Source organism: Heliconius melpomene, chromosome 14 (genome assembly GCF_056956725.1).
Source record: "Heliconius melpomene rosina isolate 202511_hmr_F chromosome 14, ASM5695672v1, whole genome shotgun sequence".
Classification (NCBI taxonomy): domain Eukaryota; kingdom Metazoa; phylum Arthropoda; class Insecta; order Lepidoptera; family Nymphalidae; genus Heliconius; species Heliconius melpomene.
The window spans coordinates 4,500,738-4,523,567 of record NC_140402.1 but is presented as its reverse complement, the minus strand read 5'-3'; the positions used below and the strand labels follow the sequence as shown (position 1 = coordinate 4,523,567).

The following is a 22,830-nucleotide window of genomic DNA, read 5'->3' as shown; positions in this document are numbered from 1 at the left end:
TCCAGAAAAAGACATTAAAATCAGTATTCTTTTAAAAGTTTTTCTGATTTCATATTGATTTAATACTGGTGTACTGTGTATTACCCATTAATTTACGTTAAGGTATCGAAGGGGACAACCTACCATCAGTGGCGTAGCTAGGGTATTTGCTGCCCGGTGCGGCTTAGGGAATTTGATGCCCTTTAAAATGGTCTAAGGTCTAAAAAAAAACAAAGTGATCGTCGACTTTGATGCCCCTTTTCCTTTTGATGGCCGGTGCGACCGCACCGCTCGCACCCCCCTAGCTACGCCACTGCCTACCATACTTTCTGTACCGTACCGTAGTACGGTACGCGTATAAATTTATTTTAAAAAATATTGACCAATTTAACTGGCAAGCTGGCAATACAATTCCATTGACGTCAATGTCAGACCGGTTCTGTTATAAATGTCATAACATCAAAAGAAATCTTGTTAAACTTAGGAATTTGGATTTTATAATTAGTTTGATCAGTTTGTAATGAAATATTAGTGTTGCTAAAGCTGTTTAAGAAGTTGGTCCTCATCACGTTGTTCTTGAATATGGAAGAAAAATATATATTATCTTTAGATATAGGTACTACAACAATTCGGTCTGTTATTTACAATTCGAGAACAGAAATTATAGGCAAAGCTGTTGATCAGGTACGATTTCATATATTTTTAAAAATATTATTCGAATATTTGAAGATTTTTATTCTATATCTTTTTATACTTATAAGTAAGAATCAAATTAAAACATTACAAAATATATGTATATTTGGAGTTTTCTACCACTAAATAAATAATTTAATTAAATAATGTTTAATTGAATTATAGTGTGTTAGTGAATCTTCTCTATTAGTTAGGAAAAAAATATATTTAATATACAGAATTCAACAATATCTAAATTAATTCATAATTATTGATTAAGAAATATGTAATGCAAACAAATTCTAAATGTAATATGATCCATTGAGAAATATATTTCTTTAAGTAATTAACTTAATAAATTATTAAATTTTACTAAAGGTACTACTCCATTATCCCACACCTGGCTATGTGGAAATAGACCCAGATGAACTTTGGACTTCTGTTATAGGTGTTGTAAACAAAAGTTTGGAGAGTAAGTTTTTTAATAAATTTATTTAATCATTATATAGTTAGCTGGTTTCTTTTAATAAAAAGAAGAAGAAGTACAAAATATATAATGACTTGTTTTGCATTCTATAGTAAAATATTTATTTAAAAATTAATTTAAACAACACTTGTTGGAAAAATGAAAATATCAATTTTGTCATTTATTCACACTGTAAATAATACAGTTCTGATCTTAATTACAATATAATAAAGTTATTGATGTCATGCCTGGTACAGAAATATCATAATAGATTTCTGTTATTTTAAGATTCCAAACTATCAGCGGCCCAAATCACTGCCATGGGAATATCAACACAAAGAAGTACTTTTATAACATGGTCTCGAAAGACAGGTAAACCATTTCACAGATTCATAACATGGAAAGATCTCAGAGCTGATGAGTTGGTCAGGCAGTGGAATGATTCTTATACTTGGAAGGTAATGGAGTGTGTGAATTAGTACATAATTGGTACATAATAATATTATTATAATGATGTATTTCCTTGTATAGAAACCTTTGTGATGACAAAACAAGTAACACATATTTTAAGAAAGTAAAGATCATTATTACTAAATATTTAAAAACATATTTACTAAAATATGTTTTTTTTAGACATTTGATATACAGAGGTGTATTAATAGATAGATGTTCTTTAATAATAATTATAATATCCTTATATTCAAATATTCTTTTCAGTTAATAAAAATGGGTGCTTTTGTTTTATTTGTGTTATCAAGGAGCAAAAGATTCAAAGCTGGAAGTGTTTTGAAATTTTCTAATAATCAGGTAACTACAACATTTTTATATTTGTACCATTGCCAAAAAAATACATAAAGTATCCAATAAATGTCATAGTGGTGCAGTAAGACAGTATATGAATAGTAAATGCTATGGTTGTAGCTTCAATTTCTACTTGTGGAAATACATAATGTTTGATCTGGTAGATGATTTCCTCAATTTAAAACACCATGTCCCGAAAATTTTGTGGTGCATGGGGAACAAAACTTCTTCATATGCCTACTCTGCTTCGTATCAGCGCAAAGCTAAAATAATGATATCAAAATTTTGTTACTGCATTGTTGTCATAATATGTAGGGTAAATTTATAGGTCCCTTGCCAATTGTAATCTTTGCCAACAATGAATTATATTTAACTACTCTATCAAACTAAGCCCATTCAAAACTATTTTTACCTTTGCCTATCATCGAAACTATAGTATGGTCAACTAGTTGTGGCCAACCTGATGTTGAACTTTTTCAATATTTATTAATTATTTATTTGCGGCTCACTTTATAGCAACCACGACTCATCAACTATACCTACTGTATTTTATGCATTGTGATGCAGAAGTTTAATTGAATACAACAGTTGTAAGTTCAAATTTCTGTTGCATTCTTTATTGCAAGGTTTGTCAGTCAGTGTTAGTTTCTACTTAAAAATAAACACATAAAAATATATATTTTCCATTAAATAAAATCTAAATTCTTATTATAAGATGGTATAATGACGGTAATAAATACTTATATATTTTTTATTGTTTTGAAATTTCTTCCAAGACACGAGAAAATTGCGTGCACACGGAGTATTTATGCATATTCATATTTTCCAATTAAATTGCAATTGTTCAAGAATGTTCAATTAAAATTTTTACTACTGTTAGCGGAACACTATTTCGGTATTAATATTGTTTACCAATTTTCAACATAAATTTTGCAGTATTATATAAAAACAAATATGTTTTTTTTTGTTTTCAAGGCTAAGTTGTTTATTTACATCGACGTCTTACGTTACCGATTGAGTTAAATAAACTAAATAAACTTATAAATGGAGTAAATGAATAAATATTTTAAAGAATAAGAAGAAATTCTATTTTATGAATACGCAGGAGATGAAACTAGTGTGCATTTAGAACGAACGCGTTTATTCTAGATTTGACTTTCTCCTCGAGGATTGAAAATTTTAAGTATTTCCATTCTCCTGGTCTTCTGGTGGAGTACTCTCTGGTTATTTATACAAATATTATAGAACAACAGACAGACAGTTACGACGCTGTAATTGTACTGAAACTCAGAAGGCAGTAATTATTTTAGCACTGTAATTAAACTACTATTAGATGTTGTTCCATCGTAAATCGTAATAACCTGGTATAATACGTTATTACGACTTATACTCGTACAAAGAGCACAAGAGTGTGATTATAACGAGTCGGTTGTGGGTTTGATTCCCACTCAAGGAAAAGAATTATTATTTATGAATATTTTCATTTCTTCGCTATGGAAATAAGGCAAAAGCCCGGCGTTCAGTTCCGCTACTCAAAACCCACTGCCTCCAAAAAATCGGCGGAAAGTCGGGAACGGAGTGTCTTAACACTAGGTTCTCTATGCTTAGCCTGCTATATGCGGGATACAGCGTGAAGCTGATTTGATTTCGTAGTCGTTTATGTTTAAAATTAAGCATAGTAAAATTGGTACATACATATTTACTTAAATGGGAAGACAAATGTCAAAAGCCCGTTATTAAAGAACTAGCGTTACTATGTTTAGAATACAAAAAATATTTGTTTAAATAAAAATAAACATTATCTTAATATATTTGTTCCTGTCCAAATCCGAGGTTTTGAAGGTTAAAACGACCTTAAAAAAGAAGACTTGACACCTCTGTGTATGTATTAAAAATTAATACTATTAATACTTGGAGTACAATGCGTTTATTTATTTTTAAAAATTTTAAAACATAAGAGTTTTTAATTAGTTCTTTATTAAAAGTATATAATATAATTATATGTATAATTAAAATTGGTAATATACTTGAGGTCGTCTTGTCTCAGCGACACAAGTGTGCGACTTTAAACGCGATGGTGGTGGGTTCGATTCCCAAAAGTGTAACAGCTAGGTTCCCAGGTAGTTACTAAAGATAGCACAAATTCTATAAAGCGTTGACGAATAGTTATGTACAGCACAAACGTTTAGAATAATTAAATTTGGTTTTATTATGAATTATTTATTATTTTTTAATTTTTTTGTTTTATTTTTTAATCTCCAAGAGATTATTTTGTACAAAACTATGATTGTAATGTGTAATGTCCTTAGATATTCTAATATTATTGTTTCCTATTTTAGACGACATTAAGATTATACTGGGCCATGCACAATGTGCCCGAATTAAAGATGGCCATTCAGAACAGTGACGCTATGTTTGGAACATTGGACACATGGCTCCTGTATAAAATGACAGGTATTTATTTTAAAATAATATTGAATACGTACCTCTACATACTTTTCTTAAAAAACATAATCAATTAAACGTAGCGACCACGTCCGTCTGTCCAAGATTGGCGGTTGGATTTCCGGGTGCGGGTTCAAATCTCGTTGTTACATTTTTTTAAAGTATTTTTCTTTCCTAAGTGTGGAATCACATTTTATTTCAAGGCTTTACTTCATTACCATCACCAAATAATAATAATTTCTTCTAAATTCTAATACTAAGCGATATTTCAGGTAGTAAAATCCACATGACCGACGTTTCGTCAGCGTCTGCTACTGGTTTCTTCGACCCTTTCACGATGCAATGGGCGGGTTGGGCCATGTCCTTATTCGGGATACCTGAAGCTGCTCTACCCAAAGTCGTTGATACCGCGGGAGAGCACTTTACTAGCACTGACCCTGAGATATGGGGAGATGCGATACCTATACGTAGTTGTGTGAGTATTTTTCATGTGTTATGTTACTTAGATACCAATATACAGTATCCTGCATACAACCTAGTGTTAAGACATTCCGCCGAATTTTTCAAGATATTGCGTTAGTGACGGAGCTCCACACCGTCATTTTGCATTGGTGCCAGAGCGAAGAAATGGAAATATTAATAAATAATATTTAATTCCCTCGAGTGGGGATCGAACCCACAACTGTCGCGTTAGAGTCACACCCTTGTGCCCATAAATAACTATTCTATTGAATTGGCTGAAACTATGCTTTTTAATAAAGATATAAATATTGTTTTTAAATAATATTCTTATTGGAAAACGAAAGTAATGCAGACTAGTACATTTATAATTATGTAGTTCAAGCGGGCGAAGCCGAAAGCGGGTTGTTACTAATGTATATAGTAGGTATGGTATGTATATATTTTTTTGTTTTTCTCTGTATACTATGCAGCATATCAAAAAAACAGGGAATTATAATAATATTTAGTATGTGTGTCATAATTTAACCATCACTACAAACGCTATTTACATATTCGAGATTAAAAATGATTAAACGGTACTTTTAATTTATGCTTTGCTTAATAATAATGTACATAATACTTTTACATTACATACATTTATTTCATCAGAGATTTAAATAAAATTACGTTATAAAAATATATATTTTATGCGTAATGTTAATGAAGCTTCGATCTTGGTGAATTTTGAGTCCAAAACCATTGCTTTTAAAAAAAATGTTGCTTTTTGTATGTACATGCATATCATATAAAATTTTTACTTTTACCTGCGGCTTCGCTCTCTTTCTCAAACGAAAGTAAATAAGAATTATTAATATACATTGTAACAGCATTCTATTTGGCAATATTTTAAATTTGTGGTACAATAATTAAATAAATTTATAAAATTTATGTCCAAAGATTAAACCATTATAATGTGTTTAAGTAAATTTAGTTAATTGGTTGGCGCCAGCGTTGGATTCCGCCACTCAACACGCAATGTCTTGAATATTTGGGAAAGTGGGAAGCGAATTGTGATCGACCAAAGAGTTCCCTCCTCATTAGACATGTTTCAATCCATTAGCGGATCTATATCGCGTGAATCGCCATTACCTTTTGTATCGATTCACACGATTATCACATCGAATTGAAAATTCTATAGTTCAACATTTGATTGATTATTTTTAGATAGCAGATCAAACAGCCTCTATGTGGGGTTCGTGTTGTTTCAACGTAGGCGATGTCAAACTAACGATGGGTACCGGAACCTTCTTCAATATAAATACGGGAAGGTCGCCTCACGCTTCAATATCTGGATTATATCCAGTGGTGGGATGGAGATTGGGAGAAGAAATTATATTTTCGGCTGAAGGAGCTAATAATGATACAGCTAGTATTATCAAATGGGCGCTAAATTTAGGTAAGCTTCTTATACTTTTATGTAACTTCATAGATTTTTTTTAAATAAACCCTATACTTTTAACGGAGTCATGAATTTAAAGTTGTCTAGAGGAACAAAATATATTTTATTAGTTTCAAACTCTGTCTAGTATATAGCAGGATAGGCAGAGGACGCACCGCCCAATTTTTGAAACATGGTGAGCTGAGTGAAGAAAGTAAAATGAAAATAATTCATTCCAAGTGGGAATCGAACCCAAAACCCTCATGTCGACAGTTAGACACTGTGCCATGGCGCTAACGGTATTTTCATATTACATATCAAATTTTCAAATGATGTAATTTTTGTAAAGTGAATCGTTACATATTATTATAACTAATATTTTATAGTGTCTCGAATCCGGGTTAACGGCGGAGTACGTAGTTACTTAATACTAAGTTCCTTTATAAATTAGTGTGAAAATAATTTTTACCATTGTTAAATTTCTTTTTTACTTAATTTCAGGTTTATTTGAAAATCCACAAGACACAGCGGATATTGCAATGTCAGTGCCGGATTCAGATGGAGTTTTCTTCATACCCGCATTTAGTGGATTAGGGGTAAGCATTGATTGTGATATGAACTGATTTAGGAATGCATTGTCCACTTGATTAAAATAATTTATTTCCAAATTTTTTTATAATATTATGTAATTCTTAAAAAATAAATACATTAAATGACATAGAGCTTGACTGCCTCTTCTTACATTGTTACACGCGGGGTACAGCATGATGCTGAGAAAAAAAGAATAAAATAGTATGTATATTATACTATTTCTTTTTATATTTCAGCCCCCCTACAACGATTGTACTGCCGCATCAGGTTTCGTAGGAATGAAGCCATCAACCACCAAAGCGCATTTGGTGCGCGCTGTTCTAGAGTCGTTGGCGTTCAGAACCGCCCAACTATACTCGTGCGTTAGAAACGAAACCAATTATAGTTATAGTACTATACGGTAAGTTGTGTTTGTGTGTTTTTTTGTATATTGGTTGGTTATTTGATTGTAAATGTGATGATTGTGAGTTCGATTCTCGCTTGGAGGATTTTTTTTTTCGTTTCTACGCTCTGATAATAAAACAAACATTTACTTTAATTTATACATTAAATACGGAAGTTGAAGAAAAATCAGAAAAATATATAAAATCTTCATAAGGTGTAGTGTAGATAAGGCAAAGTTGCATTAATCGAAATTGATTCACAATCGTTCAATCTTTTGATAAGATTTATTGTGACATTAATACAATTTTATGTACTTGATCTAAATATGAACATGTTTTTCGCTATATAATAAGTCCTGTATTCACTTTATATTTTTATCACTTTTTTTTAGTTTTACGTTACCACACATACCAGGGTAGGCAGAAGGACACTGAGAACCTACTTTCTATTAAAAATCTTTCTTTACCCACTTCTCGCTGAATTCTTGAGGCAAAAAAAATAAAATATTAAATTTCATCGCGTAAGAATCGCACCCACAAACTGTCGCGCTTACAGTCAGTCGCACGCTTGCACCTCAACTGCCCTTAAAACATTTTTCCAATGATTTTTTTATCCACGACCATTTTCCCATTGTGATGTAATTTGAAATATTTAACAGGAAATAAATAATGTTACTTTATTTTACCTACAGCTTAGATGGAGGTGTGTCAAACAATGACTTTGTCGCCCAGCTGGTGGCCGACCTTACGGGGTTGCGCGTGGAGCGCCCTGTGCAGGTCGAGATGTCCTCACTGGGGTGCGCTCATATCGTAGGGCTACATATGGGTGAGTTTGTATAGTGCAGTTGATAAGTTGAGGCCGTTGTGAAGTTTGTTGTAGATGGCTGCGCACAAGTTGCGCAGAAGTTAATCAGAAGTTGATCTTTTGTTCACTCGGAAAGAAAATGATCGAAAGTTAGATTCCTAAAGTCAGCACTCTGTAGATAACTTCAGAGCGGCCAAGGGTCGTCGACCGTACTGTTCTATAGAATTAGTAAATAGAATTGAGTGATGTACAATTTTATGAGTATTATTCTATTGAGGATGAGGTTTATAACTTTAGAATCCATGAATCACATTAAACTCACTAAAAAAACACATAAAAAAGTATAAAAAAATTTTTAAGTTAAACGGTCTTATATTGCAGATAAATGTACTAAAAGCTAAAAAATAATTTCATAGAAATTATGATTACTAAAATTTAATCGTGGGGCACGTCCAATATCTACAATTGAAAGACATAGCGTGAGACTTCACCCACCTAGTGGTAAGTAGCAAGTGTCCCCACGATTTTATTTTAGTAATCATAATTTCTATGAAATTATTTTTTAGCTTTTAGTACATTTATCTGCAATATAAAACCGTTTAACTTAAAATTTTTTTTATACTTTTTTATTTTTAAGTTTTTAGTTTTTATTTCTCATGCTATTCAATTCGTTGAAATGAGGCTCGATGTCTCATTATTGCAAGGTTAATGGAGAATGTTACGAACGACCCCCCCAGAGGTCCAATAGAGGGACAAGGCTATGTACAACAAGATGTGCCTGAATCTTGAGGGGAAAACGCTAACGACATATCATTTTTATCCACCTAGTGCCATACAGTTCTCGGCGCGCTTTTACCTTTTACCTTGGGTGGTACCCCTAGCGACGTATCATTTTTAGGCACCCTATAGCCACACAGTCCTCGACAGGATACCAGATCTTGACTTAGGTGGGAGATTCATATTGTAATTGTGTATAGTATACTGTATTATACTTACCAAGCCCTTTATTTTGATACCCATATTGATGGGATTGAAAACTACATTATCCGCCATTTTGTAGCAGTGGCCATCTTTGATTTTGATTTTGTATAGTGCACTGAATTCTACTTGACAAGCCCTTTCATTTGATACCCATATTGATGGGATCGAAAAAACTAACTTGTCCGCCATCTTGTAGCGGCGGCCATCTTGGATTTTGATTTTGTATAGTCCACTGAATTCTGCTTGACAAGCCCTTTCATTTGATACCCGTATTGATAGGATTGAAAAAAACTAACTTGTCCGCCATCTTATAGTGGCGGCCATCTTGGATTTTGATTTTGTATAGTCCACTGAATTCTACTTGACAAGCCCTTTCATTTGATATCCATATTGATGGGATTGAAAAAAACTAAGTTGTCCGCCATCTTGTAGCGGCGGCCATCTTGGATTCACAATAATATTGAATATGGATAATTGTATTGTCACCAGAATCAAAGGCGTATACCAAATTTCAGATCAATCGGTTAACGGGAAGAGGGTTAAATTTCAATTACTAAATTTGACCCAAACAAACAAACGGGGTGAGCTAAATAAAACCGTTTAATAAAAACAGTATAGTAGTAGTATAGTACCTTAATATATCAACTAAATTAATTTATAACTTACTCAATAAACAATTCTTTTAGGTATTTTCAAATCAAAAGACGAACTGAAATCTTTAAGAAAAATTGGCACTGTTTTTTCACCGAGGCCCCATGTCAAGAAGACATACGAACAAATAATGTTGAAGTGGGAAGACGCGGTAAAAAGAATGTGCGGCTGGTATTTACCCAATAAGACTACAAATTCACAAAAATCTGTACACGTTTCAAGTAATTCAATAACACCCCAAAATAGTTTTAAGGTGTCTCTAAAGAAAGATAAGATGAAATAGCGGTGGCTTTTATGTTTGTTTCTATTCGTCGCGTGCATTGCTGTATACAGATGATATTTACTTTTGTTTAGTTTCTTATTTTCTTTTTTTATAGCTTCACGCTGTATCCCGCTCATAATAGGGTAGACAGAGGGAACCTGATGCACTTTCGTTGCCAACTTTCCGTCGAATTCTTGAGGTATTGCGTGTTGAGTGGTTGAACTCAACGACGCGCTTACCTCGTTACCAGAGTGAGGGAATTGTTTAGCGTAAGGGTTTTTATTTTTGAGTAATGGTTTTGGACCTAACTGATAGAAGTTCCTCATGTAGACAATGAAGTAGAATAAAGACTAAAAAGAATGTATCGAAGGAGATCTAAAGACTTAGAAGTAGTTAGAGGAGATACAGTGTACCTATAAAAAAATAATGTCCTTATTATATTATTATATACCTATTATTTAATTTTTATTACAAAAAAATTGTAATAAAAATTGTTTTCTACCGGATCCGGATAGCTAAATCGTAATTTAATTTTATAATATTATCTGTGACTATTCATTGTTAATCAATTTTCATTTAAAATAGTGAATACTATTTTAATACTAGAAAAATATTGCTGCATAGTTAAACTAAGGCAATCCATTATTCATTTATTTAAAAATATAAAGCAATTAAAAGTGACAATATAAAAATTCTCATATAGTATACATATCATATAATATAAATAAAATGTGTCATTGTAGTAATATTTGTGAGCAAATGTTCGCGTATTTATTTGGTCACAGTGAAATATTAAAGTATTTTATTTTATTTATTTATATACATACTAGTATTTAATATGTTCTATGACTACAGAAGGTGCTGGGGCGCTGGTTTTGGGAGGGTTTTTAAAATAAAACGTGTTTTAAAAATATTACTTATGTTAGTAAAATAAATTGGGCATTGGGCATTTTTGTTAATAATTTAGTGTTAACGGTGATATTATTCAAAAATAATTTAAGCATTTTTTTTTATTTAACTCTCGCAACACAATTATTTCATAGTATTAATTTTTAAATATTTTTTTAAATATTAGTCTTAAAAAAGTTGCTTTTATATTATATTAATTTATTATAGATATTTATACAGATTTTTTTTTAAATGTTCATCCCCTATTAAATGTGCATTAGGGTTGTGGTTTAAATAAAGGCTGCCTGATCAATGTACGTAATAATAAGCCTAGAAAAAATTATATTCTGTAATATTTAAATTATAATATTGTAGAATTAAGATTAAATAAATATCATTATTATAAGACAAGTAAAAATGTCGATAAGAATTTAATTAAAGTTATCAATGAATAAGAAATGGAAGTATGTATTATACGAGTATTTAATTTAGTATATTTCAGTAATTTTTGTATTGACAGATATTAGTAGAATAATAAAATGTTGGATATACGAAATAAAATATATATATTTCAAATAATATGAAATCTGTGAAATTATTAGCTACTAGCTTTTAGTATTAAATTAAATGAATTTAGAAGGTTGTAACTATAATATTTTTACAACCGTGTCGTCCATTTGTACAGGAAGTAAAACTCATATATAAATGTAATTAACTAAAATATATTATACTCGTAGTTACGAGTATATGCATAATGAAATTGGCAGCATATTATTTATTTCATTTTATTATTATTATTGCTCTAATGACTTATATATCTTATATACCATGTTATGTATTTACCTAGGTATTGTAAATGTTTATATCAAAATATATATAAGCGAATTGGAATCAGTGTAGTTGGGTGACATTACCTAATTAAATTAGCGAAAATATAAAAAAAATGGATACCAATTCCTATTTCGTTATATTTTTTTTATTTGGAATATTTCTATACATATTTAATTTTTTAACGCATTGGAGCATTTACTCTACCTCGTTTTATTGACTTCTTATTTTTATCTGATATTTTTATCGGTTTAATTAATCATAGCGATGCTCATTTTTACGGGTAGTATTTATTTAATGCTATGTATATTTCTATTAATTGAGAATTAAATGACATTATTTCATATTTTCTTGTAGATCATAATGTATTCTTTGAAAATTAGTTTTAGTAAGGTATTATATTAAAAATATATTGAAAATGGTTATGGTTGCTTGTTGTATATTGAATATTTTGTAAAGAAAAACATGGTGGAATAATAATTAATTATTATTAATTATCAATAATATTAAAATTCAATAGAAATGTTTGTTACACAGTTAAAATAAATATAAAGTGGTTTTAACAATTATAAACTGGAACTGACAAGATGTAAAGCGAAAAGTCAATTTGAATTCAATAAACATGATAATTAACTTTTTTGTGTTTTTTCTTTTTATCATTATTTTTATCAGCTCTACGCTATGTCCCGCATATAGCAGGGTAGGCAGAGGAAAGCTAGTGTTAAGACAATTTCTTTCTCATTTTCCACCGAATTTAGTCCCGGTGCAAGAACGAAGAAATGAAAATATTAATAAAATAATATTTCATTCCTTTGAGTGGGTATCGAACCCACAACCGACGCGTTACGGCTTTAAGCCGCTGTGGACTTTGTTTTTTCTTGAACCATTTTATTTAAATTCCTTTGTGTATTAAAAATATATTTTTGAAATAATATTATCTAAGCAATTAGCACGATTAATTTCTATGCTTATATTGAGAGTGCGTCAACTCCTGTAGGCATCAAAGTCGCGTGATAATTCCACAAATGGATATGAAATGTTATTTATACTTCATATTATCATCCACAAGCGTATAAATATCGTTACTTTAACAAGAACTTCAGAATAATTCAGAATGGCGAAGGCTCTGGTCTTGTTCATATTAGTTTTAATTATAAAAAATATATTTGGATTTATCCGTGATGGGATGAACTTGTATCCCGAGTTATTGAAGACCAGTGGTAATATTTGGGCTGGGAATGACTATATAGATTATAATCCTGATCAGAATTATGGAACTGTGATGCTAGAGGCCCCTTTGGATGTTTGATATATAGAGATGCACTCTATGAGTAGAGATAGAGGAGAAGGAATGATAATGGAAGGCTTTGGCCGTTTATGTTGCTGCTAGTCATCGATATGCCAGATACGGCCGGGATGGAGTTACTCTTCAAGAAGAAAATCATCTTGATATCTTGATCCCTTCAAATACATATTAAAATAAAAAAAATAAACTTTACCGAGAAATTAAAAGTGCCAAAGCTTTCGATGAAAGGAGCTACGGGTCTAAGTATCTTATTTTAAACATTAGAAGAGGATCTAAGAACATTTTTGATTTTGAGACTAAAATATATATTAATGAGTTATAATTATTATGAAATAAACTATGAATAAAGACAATATGACTATTTGTACAACAAATTTTAATGTTTGAATTTTAAAATTATTTTTTACTTAAGTATATAGGGATTCATATTAAAAAAAATGTATTATGATGGTTTTAAGTTGTTTTTTAATAAAGTACCTACATGTGTGATACGCACATATTTTGCTTTATTCTGTTTGTTTAAGATAGAGAATATATTTAAGTATTTCATATATGTTAAAAGTAAGAAACATTCAAATGCAATTTATTTTTTACATTATTTAAATATAAGGTAATTAAGTTTTATGTTTATAAAAATAATATACTTAAGACAGATTTGGAAAATAAAATAGATGGTAAGAAATTTCATTGTTTTAGTATTCCTTTTCCAACAATGTCAATGAAAATTACTAATAACTTTAAATCTAGATTATAATTGCACAATAGGCTTCAATTTACCTTGAATAATATCATTATTCATTTCATATAATGAAATGAATAATGCTGGCTGGCTTTACTTAGCTACTGGTCATTAAATTGTGTTACAATTTCAAAAACACTTCTTTTTAACACAATTTTTGAAGACGACGCAAAGGAACTAAAAGATTTTTAATAAGTCTGGGTTTTATTACATTTTGCCTATAAACAGAGGTTTTATAGAAATTATAAAAAAGTCGATTGAAATATGAAAAAAAAAACAATTAAAAATAATCTGAAAATAGATCTTTTTATTTCACTTAAGATAATACATAAATATTCATAATTAAGCAAAAACGTAAAAATATTTTACTAAACGGATAAAAATAATAGCTAGCTTGTATTATCGAGCATTTCTAATAAGTCCTACCTAAAAATAATCCTATAAAGATTTGGCCTTTGGTATTAAGCATATATAACTTTTTTTTCAATTGCTATAGTGAGTCAATTATCAACCGACCCACGTCGGTAAGGTTTTTATTCTTCTGTCCAAACCTGTGAGTGAATTTTCATAGTTAGCGCCTTCAAAATCCGCTAAAAGATCGTTGCTGGGATTGTCACCTCTTATGGCCCTCTTCTCTACATGGTGTTCAGATTCCAGTGATTGGGGATTTGTCGCAATCTCTTCTAATGGCAGCACAATTGGCACGAAACCCACCAGTCCTTTACTTAAAAGAATCTCTATTTCACTTCTATTATCTCTTTCCACCGGTTTCGCGTTTATTATGGCTAATAATAGAAAAAAGATAAATATTTTTGTCGCCATATTTATGTATATTCACTATTAAATCAACTTTTGAAGAGTTTTTTTATGGTCTAGCTGGCCTAACGGTTGTTTTGAAATAAACCCTTGGGTGCATGCAAAGCCTTTATACTGGTTCAATGTAGTCTTGAAATATAATAGTGCTAACTAAATTATACCGAATCGGATGCAAGCCTATCGGACGTTCCTATACTAATATTATATGTAAATAATATCAATGATATAATGGCCATGGGGGCTCGAGGTGTTGACTTCTAAAAAATGAGTCGCAATGAGTTACTTATGTTTGTTTACAGTTTATTGTAAATATATACTATTTATACTAAATGAATCAGCGACTAAAACTTCTTAGAAATTATATATAAATGGGCCGTGTCGTGATGATGAAATTATATGTAAATGTAATTTATTATAAATATATTTAATAAATAAATGAATAAATGTGAAGCCAGTTGGCGCGGGAGAGCTAACGTGTGACGGTATTCGCGATAGGTTGTGGATTCGATTCCCACTCGAGGAAATGGATTTTTAAATTATACAAGAATATATGGGAAATCTACATACATTTATATGTTACCTCCTGAACACGTCGCAAGTCGAAGAGATGAGGGCCAAAGGTCTAACCGAAGAGACAAAAACGTTTTTAAAAAAACTATGAGTGTATACTCATAGTTATACTGTATTATTAATATTTTTTTACACGTTTGAATTGTATAAAAATGTACATTACGAAAAACAAAAGATTTACACTCTAATAAGCTGACAATATATAACTTTTCCTTTATTTTTTTTCACGAAGGAAGATAAACTTAATATACATAAAATACTTTTCACAATATTTTCATTTTTTATTTTCATTAATTCATCAGAGATGACATACTTTTAGATTTACATTTTATAGGTGGTAGGTATGTGTATCACTTATAAAATATTATTTAACAGGTTCTCACGCTATAACCCGCATATGGTAGAGTAAGCAAATTAAGACAGTTTTGACATTTACTCAGTTTCCTATTGTCTCTTACTTAATTTAACTACCACTAGTGTTTTTAATTTTAAAGATTGTCGTTTCAAAAAATTTGGTGTCAGCTATAATTATCTTTATTATTTTGTTTAGACAGCGATATTAGCACCTGATTAGCATATAGTGTTTTTTTCATTTAAATCACTTAATATATTTTTTTTGGGAAGTGCTAAAATATTTATATATTATTTAGCACATTTTTTAAAGTGTCAAAGCAGGACTCCTTTTAGGGTAATTTTATAAAGGTATATAATGCTTACTTTTTCGTTCTAATATTATAAGTTAAATAACTATGCATGTGATCAGTTGACAATTTGAATATCTTTGGCTATATATTAGGTAAGTACGTAAAAATTATTAGATATTTATTTTTGGTATTTAATAGCATATAATAGCAAATATTCGTAACTTGGCATACTACAACATCTCTCTGTTTAACTGAACAAGAGCTTTTTTACTATAAAAAAAATAATGGTTTATAGTGGTACTTTTTGATTATAAATATTTAAAATTCATTTCTTTATATAATATACTAGCGGCCCGCTCGCGGTTTCACCCGCGTGAACTATGTTATTATTAATTTCTGTCTCCATGACTACGTCCTAGTGACGTTATGCAAAATGTGAGACTCCTAGTATTTGTAGTAACGAAGTTTCATACAAACTTTCGACCCCAAAAACAACCCCTTAGAAGTCGAATATTGCAAATTCCCGTCTTAGCGAGCACCTACGTCGTATAAGTAACTCCTATGCAAAATTTGAGATTCCTAGCACTTGTAGTTTCTGAGATTTCGTGATGAGTGAGTGACCTTTCGATTTTATATATATAAGATAGATAAGATAGATAGATGTTAAAAATTAAGGATATTGAGGTATATTTTACAATCATTTATGTCTTTGTACTATATATAGAATTTTCTTTTTAATATCACAGAAATACAAATTTGACATAGGTGTAACTCATACTCTTTATCTATATTAATTACATAATTTAACAAAACGATATTGCCAATTCAAAATTTAATGTTATTTTTGTATGGCAAAATTATATACATATATATTTCTAAAACATTATAAGTATAAATGTTATTTTGGTATGTAAAAATTATATATATTTCTAAAAACATTACAAGTAGGTTTAATTTATGCGTAAATAGTATGTTTATCAGCTCCATCGACTTACTTTTATTAGCACCTTATTAGAACCTTACTGTGAGTCAAGGCTCGTGCATCCTCGATTACTATACAATTTGTTTATCGAATTTATATATCGAAACGTACGTCAATCCTTCCTTTATTACAAACAAAACAGATTACAGATCATCTATGTATGCAGTTTTAATAATGCTTAATATTTTCTGTCATCAGTTGAGGATATAAAGCCTGAGCTTCTGTCCACGGAAGATTAGTACAGAATTAAGTCAGACAAGATTGGATCTATTGGAAATGCGTTCAATGTTCTTCGTCGTCGCGTCGCTGGCGCTGCTAGCAGTGTGCGTGTGCGCTCCAGAAGGGGCGTCGATCCAGCACATCCCACCAAAAGCAGGAGAAACACCGTCAGCTATAGGAAAAGATGGTGCGGTCTTACTTGCTTCGGCCGGCGGTGCTGGTTCTTCTAAACATATCCACGTAGCAAGAGCTCGTAGGGATCTAGCTGGCCAGGAAAGTGATCTACTACCTTCTGCTAATGAAGCTGAGGCGTCAGTTTTTGGAGAATCCTCCAATCTCGATGGTCGCGGTCGTATCAGAGTCCTGCCGGCTTTCCTGGGTTAAATATACGAACCGAAAAAAATATTAAGACCCATTTATTGATTGTTATTATTGTATGAAAAGGTAATTGCTAAGTGATTTGAATTTTTAAAAATATTCAATTTGTTTATTTCTTTATTGAATAAACGTATCATTTTATATTTTGTTTGTTTATTATTTGTGTATAATGGTTTATATGTTAATTGTCAAACATTTCTGACAATAGTTATTAGTTCACCTTCACGCTGTATCCCGCACACAGCAGGGTAGGCAGAGGGAACCTAGTGTTAAGACACTCCGTGCTCCACTCACTTATTAGTTGGAAAGCAAATTATTGTATTTAAATCATCAAAGCCGTAGCGCCTGCTATAAATAACTTTGCGTAAAATATAATCGTAAAAATACAAAAGTACACGCAGGTAATTCAATTGTTTATAGGGTTTTTTTGTAAAAATCATATTTAATTTAATGATGATGATAATAATGATTTGGTTTTAAAGGTATTAAATTTTAAAATTATTTTTTTACATTGTACGTGTTATCAATGGGAATACGGGTTAATGTTGTGTAATAATGTTAATAAGATAATATGAAGTTAGACTAAGGGTTCTAATTAAAATGGTCCTTATAAAGTTGAAAGGTATTCTTATCACGTATTCTTTCAAACATTTTTTATCATGACACCTGTAATTTTAATTGTATTTTTCTTATTAAGTGAAGTTAATTGCGCGCCAATTAAAGATAATGCTGAAAACGAAGAAGATAAAATGCTTACAGAGGAAGTGTTACCTTTAAAATATATAATAAAAAGGGAAATACGAAACGAAAACGATGGCAAAGAAATTATATCGACAGCTGAAAGTAATAATTACTATGCGTATCGACCACTTTTCACCTACAGAAGAATAGAACATAGCAAGCGGAGAATAACTATGTATAATTCGTTTCTTGGATAGGTTGGTATTTATTTAAAACTAGCGGACGCGCGCAGCTTCGCTTGCGTATTTAGGGGGTGAATTCTAAAAAACCATGAAACATATGTTCAATTAAATATTTTTAATAGTCAAAATTTCAAATTTTATAATAATCGGTGGCGTTTTAAAGATGTTTCCATACAAACTTTCAACCCCTTATTTGCACCCTTAGGGGGAGAATTCTAGAAAACGATGAAACACGTGTTCAATTAAATACTTTTAAAAATCTAAATTTCAAATTTTATAAAAATCGGTGCCGATTTAAATTTTTTTCCATACAAACTTTGAACCCCTATTTCACCCCTTTAAGGTTAAAATTTTTCAAAATCCCTTCTTAGTGGATGTCCAGACTACGAAAGTAAACTTTTGTCCAAATTTAACGTTTCTACGCACAGCGGTTACGGCTGTGCGTGCGTCTTACCTCAGTCAGTGAGGACAAGTCCTTTTATATATATAGATAGATTATTTATATTAAACCAAATCAGCCTATTCGGTTTCACTGTTGGACATATTACTTCCCGAGGGTGCGCCAGAGCTTCCGCATGACCTGACGACGATTTGAAGAAGGTTCACCTTCTTCAGGTCGTCGGTCCAGCGAGCTGGAAGGCGCCCTACGCTACGCTTGCCGATTATTTATTTACATTAAGATATTTATTTGTAGGTACTTAAAAGAAAACATATATTTTATGCTGTTATAAAGATTTTTATAATTGGCAACGAGAAGCAGTAAAACTTGCTCGTTTTCTTAATTGGGGTTTAATTTGTGGTAGCCTGTGTTATGCTGTTTTATTGTTTTGACCTTTTGCACGTCGCGTTATATCTACTTTAAAATGAAAAAGTTTCAGGCTGTTTTGACTATTGTTTTCCATTTCTTTTGTGTAAGTAATCTTAAATCAAAGTAAAGAAATTCCTATTATTTATAAAGTAGACGTAATATGTAGATATGGCTAACTAACTATTCATTTACGTATATTTTTTTCTTTTCAGGGAATACTAGGGGGTATCTCACCAGTTCATGATTATGCAAATAAAATTAATTCTAAGCTTATAAACGAAAGATTTCTTCTAAAATCACCCCATAACGTACTAAAGCACTTAGATAATTCAATTCTTAAGGCAACTAAAAATGTAACACAAAATCCTGAAATGGATGAAAACCTCTATAAAATATCGAAGGATTTGGTATCAGCTATTCTAGCCAAATTAGAAATTCAGGATAAAATAACAAGAATTACAAGAGAGGCTTTAGACGCTCCAGGAAAGAGTAAAGGCGTTACAGCAATAGAGACTAGGAGGATATTGGATTACATATCAAGAACATTGTCTGGTCATATTCTAACTATTACTCGAGCCTCGACTGAATCTGAGCTACATCGTTTGGTTTTTGGTCTCGCACAAATTGCTGCTGAGGTTTCAATTGTTTCAGCTTTAAAAGATATTACATATGCTACAGCTTTATCTAAAAAACAATCGATTGATTTGTCACTTCGAAAAAAAAGAGCTGTACCTCTTAAAAATGAAATTATTTCAACTACTAATGCACCGACTGACAATCATGTATCTACAGTATATGATATTATATTAGGTAAATCAAAGAACCCTTTACAACAAATAGCCTCCCCCAAGTTTGATTCAAGCTATGCAATGAAAAGGCTCGACTCATCTGATCAGGTAATGCCTTACTCAGTTTTACCTTTAAGTAATAGGAATAGTATACAAATATTACATAATAAGAACGAAGCTTTTGCTGTACCCCCTAAAGTATTTTTAAATCAAACAGCTTTAGACATTGAAAACAATGCGGCAAATGCTTCTAATAATGAGGCAATTATTTTGGAAAAAAGGTTAAACGCTACCCACTATATAACAGTAGACACAACTAATTTGGAAACGCAAGAATCTAATATACCAAGTATCGTAGATGACTGGATTGACCCTAAGGATAATCTTTATGCATTGAGTCCAGATATAGTTGCCGAAATGGAAATGGAACCAGCAACAGTGGACGATGGCAGTAATGACAGGAAAGCCAAACAAAAATTGGAACGTTTAGAATTAAAAGCTAAAAAGGCAATACTTTATGCTGGGGACGTTGCATATTTGGCAGCCGCTAGTGTAGTTGCAATGAGACGTGCCTTAACCGCTTCTATAGAAGTGCAAATGTCAGTGAAATATGCTAAAAATGGTATGGCAAATCATCAAGATTTGATGATGAACCTGGCTAAGACAGCTGCACAGCAAGCAGGTAAGGAAGCAAAAAGTTCCACATCAAAGTCACTAGCTTGCGAACGAGTTATAAAACTAGCCTTGAAATATACGGCTCAGTCTAAAGGAGCTGTACTGAATCACGTGGCAAACAGAGTAGTTATGGATTCTTTATCATTAGCAACGTTGGCCAAGTCCATGGCTTTTGTATCATCTGATATCGCCATAAATTCCTTGTATCAAGCCACTGACCTGAAACCCCCTTCGTAAAATATTTTAGAGATTTATTGAAATAGTAAGAAATTATATTATATACCACTCTTCTTTTATTACCTTCATGTTTTTCCTGTAGGATAAAACCTAGGTAGATAGATCCTAAACTTACTTCTATAAAAATTCTGTTCTTCAATTTCCGCCTAAAGCAGGGAAATGAAAATATTTGATTCCGCCGCTTGGGAATCGAAACTACGATCGTTATGATTACAGTTATACGTTATTCTACTGTGTGTTCCACGGTGTTTATAATATAGATTAAAAAAATATAAATAATAAAAAAATCAATAGTCCTTATAGAAAGAAAATCAGAGCCGTTAAAATTGTATTTTAAGTTAAATTAATTAAGATTCATCAAAGCAAAAAAAATAAACTTTTAAGAATAAAGTTAGATAATTTACTTTAAGAAGTCTAGGTATACAGTATTATTCCAATGTAATAAATGCGAAATTGTATGAGATTGATTGGCGGCGATCTCTTACTATCAGGTGACTTTCGTTTGCCTTGTCTTTTTTCATAAAATAAAAAAAGAAAAGAAAAAAAATCTGTGTGTGTAATAAATACTCTACACAGCGCCATCTGTGCAAAAACACACAAGACTGCTCCCGTAACAGTCAGCATACGTATTACGTAGGTATTTTATTCTATTCTGCGAGTATATGATACTTTTAAGTAAAATCGATATCAACTAGAGGGCGTATGTGCATTATGAATTCATGATTTATGTTACAGTACGGTCAACGAGTCTTGGCCGCCCTGAAGTTAGCTATAGACGGCTGTGCACATTTAATTTTAAAATGATTTCCTACTATTGATTATTTTATTCCCATGTAAACAAGACGCAAAAGTTCAAAAAATCTAACTTCAGGGAGGCAGTATTACTCAGATATACATAACAATGAACTTGCAGATGTCAATTAAATACATTTAAATTATATGATACAGTTATACGTATGCACCTAGCTAAGATCAGGGTCAGGGCCTGGTTTCTTACTTCGTGAATATGCCCTGCACAAAGGTTGGGTTCCTTAAGTCAATTCGTTCTTTACTGTTCTCCTTCATAAAGTTTACCGTCCCTATTTGCTTATATCTTTCCAAAAATATTACTTATTACTTACCTACACTATGGTATAAAAACAATAAACATTGTTTTTTATTTTATTGGGAAAGACAGTATTATAACTGGATCTCTTTTTAACATGCATTCTATTATTGTATAACATTATCCGTCTTTTACCAAAGTCAATTTGTTCCTAGAATTCCCGTTCCTAGAGTTCCTAGAAGTCCTAGAAGTCCTCCTTTCATTTGTCTTGACATATTCTGTTTACGTATCCTGTTGACAATGACTTCATGATGGATCTGAAGAGCTAATGGAATTTGGAATTATATTTTAATTTATAATAGAAAGGTTAAGAGTTCAACTTGTTCTAACACATTAACTTATATTATTAAACATATAATACGTGCCTTGCATAGTTAGCATGAGAAGTTTCTAGTACCTACCCTATAGCGTAAACATTTTTTTTCAGCTTCAAGTTGTATTCCGCATGTAGCAGGGTAGACAGAGGGAGCCTAGTGTTTAAACACTCCGCTCCCCACATTCCTCCGAATTCTGGAGACATTGCGTGTGGAGGGATAGAACTTTATGCCGCACTTTGCCTCATTACCAGTGCGAAGAAATAAATATATGAAATATTTCATTGCCTTGACTGAGGATCGAACCTACAACCTGTCCCCACGACTGTGCTTAATAAATAATGGTAAATAATTATAATAGTTTTTATTAGATAATAAATAGTCAGTATTACAAGGTAGGAATGGACCACGGCCATGGAACGTGGTCATGTACAGTACGTGCTGAACGAAGCAACGTGCTCGTCTATTGCAACATACGAATGATAATGAAAATCGATATTTGTATGTTGCAACCGATTTTAAACGATATTCTTTTGCTTTGGCAATAGGTTAACAATTTTTTTAAATTCTCTTTGTTCTTAAAATTGTGAAATAAAGATGTAGGTATTTTAACATGTAGCGGGGTAAGAAGAGGGAACCTATTGTTAAGATACTCTGTTACCTATTTTCCGCTGAATTTTCGAGGCATTACATGT

General features: G+C 31.4%; 2 protein-coding genes across 2 annotated transcripts; both read left to right on the top strand.

Annotated features, from left to right (window-relative positions):
• The first annotated feature begins 407 nt into the window (after positions 1-407).
• LOC146532058 (glycerol kinase 5) lies at positions 408-12,268 on the top strand. Its single transcript, XM_085197210.1, has 11 exons — positions 408-663; positions 1,030-1,123; positions 1,406-1,575; positions 1,835-1,924; positions 4,258-4,372; positions 4,636-4,838; positions 6,029-6,260; positions 6,744-6,838; positions 7,070-7,233; positions 7,909-8,042; positions 9,689-12,268. The coding sequence occupies exons 1-11, from the start codon at positions 562-564 to the stop codon at positions 9,934-9,936; spliced, it is 1,647 nt and encodes a 548-aa protein (XP_085053336.1). The 5' UTR covers positions 408-561; the 3' UTR covers positions 9,937-12,268.
• Positions 12,269-17,563: 5,295 nt separating this feature from the next.
• Positions 17,564-20,778, top strand: LOC146532057 (uncharacterized). The gene is made up of 2 exons (XM_085197606.1): positions 17,564-18,223; positions 19,229-20,778. Exon 2 carries the CDS (start codon positions 19,388-19,390, stop codon positions 20,714-20,716), a length of 1,329 nt encoding a protein of 442 aa, XP_085053732.1. The 5' UTR covers positions 17,564-18,223; positions 19,229-19,387; the 3' UTR covers positions 20,717-20,778.
• The last annotated feature ends 2,052 nt before the right edge of the window (positions 20,779-22,830 follow it).

Excerpts from the sequence above, each read along its gene's own strand:
- LOC146532058 (XM_085197210.1), top strand. The coding sequence starts at position 562 with ATGGAAGAAAAATATATATTATCTTTAGATATAGGTACTACAACAATT. Across the intron at positions 1,124-1,405 it reads TGTAAACAAAAGTTTGGAGA|ATTCCAAACTATCAGCGGCC; the intron begins GTAAGTTTTTTA and ends TGTTATTTTAAG. Across the intron at positions 1,576-1,834 it reads ATGATTCTTATACTTGGAAG|TTAATAAAAATGGGTGCTTT; the intron begins GTAATGGAGTGT and ends TATTCTTTTCAG.
- LOC146532057 (XM_085197606.1), top strand. The coding sequence starts at position 19,388 with ATGGATGAAAACCTCTATAAAATATCGAAGGATTTGGTATCAGCTATT.